The sequence below is a fragment of the Orycteropus afer genome, unplaced genomic scaffold, assembly GCF_000298275.1.
Source record: "Orycteropus afer afer isolate SDZICR_OR568_19922 unplaced genomic scaffold, OryAfe1.0 scaffold01079, whole genome shotgun sequence".
Classification (NCBI taxonomy): Eukaryota; Metazoa; Chordata; class Mammalia; order Tubulidentata; family Orycteropodidae; genus Orycteropus; species Orycteropus afer.
The window spans coordinates 289129-294924 of NW_006922666.1; the positions used below are offsets into that span (position 1 = coordinate 289129).

Genomic DNA, 5796 nt, shown 5'->3' on the forward strand with positions numbered 1-5796 from the left:
CAGCTCTTTCCCAGTCCTATTTTGAGAGCCTTTTAGCCTAAATGGACTATTACTAAAGGATTAGCCTGTAAAATAAACAATAGCACCCATGAGAAATATGCTCCTTCGAATAATCAACTATATGAAACCAAACTAGATGGATGGAAACTGAGCAGGCGGGGTGGAAATGGTGACAATACTGAGACATTGTGGGGATTTGCAAAAAAAAACGATATTGGGCAGCATCTTTTGACATCCTCCAACGTCACAAGAGGGAGACAGAATCACCGTCAGCAGCCCAAAGCTTATTCCTATGAGGCTAGACATGTCGCCACCCTCCAAACATTTTAGCAACCCTGACACCAACCATCCCTCCAGGGGCAATCATTACTTCTGTGCTGGGTTCCATAATTTATTGCAATGGCCACACAAAACTCACAGACAATACTCATGATTATGGGATTTATTAGGGAAGTCAAGGTCACAATTCATGTTCAGGAACACACTCAGGATACAACTCTTTGATCAGGACAGTCTCCTCTTTGCTGTGTCTGCAGCCATGCCTCTCTCTAGCCCTTGGCCCCTGCCCTGCTTGGGCAAGAATTACAAAGCTCTTTTAGCTCTGCCAATAGAGGCACTCAGCATTCTCGCTCCAGGGGCCAGCAAGCCCACAGCTCTGTCTCGTGCTTCTTGGTTCCATTGCCACAGATTCTCTGCCGGTCTCTCTGCTAATCTCTCTGGTGAGAAGGTCCAGTGCAGGGGTGGCCAGTCCAAGGATGAGCTCCACTCCACCTCTGGCTCCTCTCTCTTGATGGCAATGAGATCCTCCCTTCTGCCTCTTGGAGGGCTCCTTGTAAGCCTAGTGTAATCCCCACATTAGGGTTCCACACACCTTATTTCCATGGTCCCACCCCCACAAGGTGCCATGTACCTTATTTACATTACTAACAGTCTATCCAATTCTCTTGCTAGGCAAAAAAAACACCACACATTTGCATAGTTCCACCCAGTCATCTAGTGGGAGTCACAAAGACCATAGCTAGAAGAGCCACACCAAGTAATTCACTGCCCCTCAGGATTATAACCAAAGTCATGGAACAATTTTTGTATGAATTACTGAATGGGAATATGATTTGCTGAATAAACTTTAATTTTAAACTATACACGCACACACACACACACACACACACACATATGAAAGAATTATCCTTCCTGAGGGGTTGAGGGATTTGAGTTAACCAACTGTTGTCATTCAATCCTTAATTGAGGAATGTTCCAAGATTTGTTAATTCCCTGGCATCCACAGAAAAGCCTTCTGGGGAAAAGAGATAGATAGATGATAGATACATAGATAGATAGATAATCATCAGCATCACATTCAAAATTATTTGAAGATTGATTGAAATAGACACAATAACATTTTAGTACTTTAAAAACAGTGTCTTTGTAAGTTTTTTTTTTTTTTTTAATGGAGGTTCCTTGGAGATAAATGCCAGGCAGAGTTACAAAAGTCACAAGTCCCTATAGCTCCCCTTCTGTACCCACTGGACACAGGCACGGGTACCGATCTTTCCATGTAGCTCACTCCTTTGTACCGGCTATGTGCTGGGTGTGGGTGCAGAAGCCTTCGTCCAGTTCACTTATTTCCATTCCTGAGTGCAGGACCCTTCTTATAGCTCTCTTACTTGTACACACTAGGTGTTAGGTGTGGGTGCAAGCCCCTTCTTAGAGTTCACTCAATTTTACCTCAAATGCAGGGCTGGATGAAGGTCCTTTCTTGTAGCTTACTCATCTGTACCCAGCAGATGCCAAGCATGGATATACTTCCCTTCATGTCGGTCACTCAGTTGTATACATCAGGCACCAGGCATGGGTGCAGGTCACTTCTTGAAAGTCCCTAATTTGTACACACTAATTTTCATGCTAGGGTGTATGTATGTAGACCCCTTAATATAGCTCACTTATTTGTACATACTAGGTGCCAGGCGTGGGTGTAGGCCCCTTATGCAGCTCTTTCAGTTGTGCCCACTAAATTAATGGGGCTGATGCAGGTCCCTTTATGTAGCTCACTTAGTTGTACCCACTAAGTGTCAGGTGTTTGAGCAAGTCCTTTCATTTAGCTCACTCATTTGAACCGGTGAAGTGGGCCAGTTGTAATGAAAACTTTACAATGACATACAGTCACCAAAATGGAGCTTTGTTTTTCATAGTGAACATCCTTATGTGAAGCAAAATTTTATATAACCCAGAATCGGGTAGGGTTCATGGTTTCATCCTCTTTTGACTCATTGAATCTGAATTTGGAATTACTACAAACACTAGATAGAAAGGCCAGAGTTGTTTAAAATAAGGCCAGGCCACATGGGCGAGCAACTCATACACTTAATCAATATTTGTTGATAGATAGCACACTCCATGTCAAACCCTGGTGCACCACAGTATTCACTTTGACTAGACTTATTCTGAATGAGTTTCTAAACATACATGGTACAAATCTTAATAAGAGTAAAACGATTTAGATCAACACAGATGGCTTCAGGAAATTGTGCAAGAGAAATGAAATTTAAGTATTAACACAAACACGCAGATAACACTAGACTGCCTAAGTTAACATTGCTTTTTTGTGCATCTATAAGGGGAAAAACTGAAGAATTTTTAACTCACTCTCAGTAAAAATTGTGCTTACTTGAATTTAGATTATGAATGCTGTAAATGATTTTACAACACCCTCGGTTTATTTGAATGGATATATTAATTATAGACTTTCTTAATCTAAAAAGAAGAAGCTCAACTTATTGTGCCAGTTGGTTCTAAGGCTACAACTATTGTTTTCATTAGCTATACTTAATGCTGTGCAACAGTTTCATGCAAACCAAATAGATTGCATCTCCTCACTCTGGTGGTGTAGTGCCTAAGGCATTTGACTGTTAACCAGAAGGCTGGCGGTTCAAACCCACCAGCCACTCCTCGGAAGGAAGGTTGGGCAATCTACTTCCACAGTGATGCCGCCTCGGAAACCCAAGGAGGAGTCACTATGAGCCTGATCTGACTCCACGGCAGTGTGTTGTATTTGTGTTGTTTTATAGGGATAGTGACGGAGTTCTGGTGGCGTAGTGAGTAAAGGCAATTGGCTGCTAACCAGAAGGTTGGCACTTCAACCCCACCAGCTACTCTGTAGGAGAAAGATGAGGCGATTTACTTCTGTAAAGATTTACAGCCTTGGAAACCCAATGAGGGTCTCTATGTGTTGGAATCGACTCAATGGGACTGGGTTTGGGTGTTTTTTGTTTTGTTTTGGTATAGGGATAGTTTGAGCTTTGTACCTTTCCTATACCCTACATGGAAAAGAGAAGAGTTAATTATAGTAAATTTTTGCTATAAATTTTCTCTCAGTCCCTGGAAATTTCATATAAAATCTCTCCTCTTTGTTTACAGAGCGCAACTATGCAGTGGTTGTATGAAGTCAATGGATTCCCTGAACGAAACACTTTACCACAAAACATACAACCTAAAATTGATGCTTCTAACAGTGCATTCAAACGCAGGGTAGTTCGTAGACGCAATTTTATCCGTGAAAATGCTAAACTCAAAAGCACAGGGGTGTCTTCTACCATCAAGGGTGCCCCTTTGATCTCAAGGAAAAAATAAAAAAAAAACCTGTCCTTCAAAATTTATCCTTGTTTTATGTGTAATTGAAAATATTTTTATGGTTGTTAATTGTATTTGTTTGGAATATTTCTGAGGGATAGAAATTTAATGATAATAGGTCTTCTATATTTTCCTGTCTTTGAAAATGTTGACTATAAATCTAATCTCTGAACATGCTATAGCTTGTTTCAGAGTTACACGTGTGTTTTAATATAAAATTTGGTTGCAAATATTAGGGTTGGTTCATTTTTAAAGTACAGGAGTACATTTGTACTGAAATTGAGAAAGGATTTCAAGGAAAGTACTACTTAAAATGCCAGTGTTGTAATTAGAATTCAATTTCTCATGTTGATGTTGCTTATGAGATTTTAAAACACTGATGATAAAATTATCATATGAGACTGAAGTTCTCACCATTTATTTTATCTGTTATTTGGAATATTATTTAATGAGCCATGAAAATTACATAAAATTAAAATTTGTTTCCATAAATAAAGTTGTGTAGGAACACAGCCACAGTCACTCATTTATGCATTGCCTATGGCTGCTTTCATGCTACAATAGAAAGTTAAGCACTTGTGACAAAGATCAGATAGCCCCCAAAGTCTAAAATATCTTTTCTTTACAGAAAAAGTTTGGTAACCCCTGTATTAGGCCCTAGATGACACAAATAGTTAAGTGTCCAGCTACTAACTGAAAGATTGGCAGTTCTACTCCACCCAGAGGCCTGAAAGAAAGAGGCTAGAGGAAGAAAGGTCTGGTGATCTACTTTCAAAAAAGATCATACCCATTGAAAACCCTATGGAGCACTGTTCTATTCTGAAACACATGGGTTCTCCATGAATCAGAACTGACTCCATGGCCACTTGTTTGGTACTAGTCCAAGAATGACCTTTAGGAAGCACTGTGGGTAGATTGATGGCAATTTCCTCACATGGTGTAAAGCAGAATCCTGGGGACACATCTCTAGGATAAATTAGTAATGTCAACTATGATTAAGACAGAAGGAAGTGGAGGCCCACTCTGCCTCGGATTTGCCTTTCCTGAACTGCACAAGAGCTAAAATTCTGTGAATCTCTAAAAGCTCTATCATTCTCTAGCTCCCTAAAGATACATTTTGTTTTTTTGAGGACTGAGAAAACATCATTCATTTGTGTTTTCCTCCGAAGTCCTGTGTATGTGAGTGTGGATGGGGCGTGGGGTCAGGGAGATGTCAGTCTCTGAACATATTTCTCACAATACCTTCCTAGTCATAAAACTTCTAAAATTCCTTAAGAAAGTAAAATTCCTCTTGCCATGAAGGTACTTAGAGATCTAATTGCCTTTAGATTTAGGTGTTTATGTTAATGTATAATATTTAAATAATCTTATGCCTCTTTATATTAAGCCAGCTGAGAATCACAATTGGTGTCCTATCTGAGTCACTGCAATAACTTAAAGTGCCCAGAATGACATGCATTTGATTTGACTTTTTTGACCGAAGAAAATGTGGGTGCGACTCTAGGGGATATCTAGGGGATACACTATTAACTATTTCAAATTATCAATATTTCAAAAATATTTAGAATTGTGATACTAATTGGTCATGTTTCAAATCTTATCTGGGGTATTACATTGGTTGTTGTTGTTGTTGTGTGCCGTCGAGTTGGACATGACTCATAGCGACCTCTCCTTGGGTTTCCGAGGCAGTATCACTAGGGAAGTAGATTGCCCAACCTTCCTTCTGAGGAGTGGCTGGTGGGTTTGAACCGCCAGCCTTCTCGTTAGCAGTCAAATGCCTTAGGCACTATGCTACCAGAAGTCCTTATTACATTGGTAGGAAGAGCTATTTGTGATTTGAAATGCCAGTGCAAACTATTATTAAACGACTCAACTAAAGAAAAGTAGGTGGGTTGACTCAAATACACAAAAGTAAATAATGAATAAATTCTACAGCCCACTCAAATCTGCTTCCGAGTCACAGAAGGCCTCAAGGATGTGCCTTGCATATTTCCTGTGACAGCCACTGTTCCCAGATGGACCAAAGGCTTTCTGTTGGAGGCATCTGCAACTCTTTGCTTCAGGGCTTTCTCTGGCCACAGGAGCATGTTTGGACTGGAGAGAGAGGGACAGGAGAGAAGTGCGAGGGAGTTAATTCCCCCTGGGAGCACTTCTTGAACAAGAACTGAT

General features: G+C 40.4%; 1 protein-coding gene across 1 annotated transcript in view; it reads left to right on the top strand.

The window, feature by feature from the left end:
- Nucleotides 1-3627, top strand: part of LOC103212728 (cilia- and flagella-associated protein 47) — a gene marked incomplete at its 5' end in the record, with an annotated part of 285428 nt that extends 281801 nt beyond the window's left edge. The window contains one exon of the mRNA XM_007958686.2: nt 3415-3627. Coding sequence (XP_007956877.2) covers nt 3415-3627 — 213 coding nt within the window. The remainder of the gene's footprint in view (nt 1-3414) is intronic.
- Nucleotides 3628-5796: the final 2169 nt, after the last annotated feature.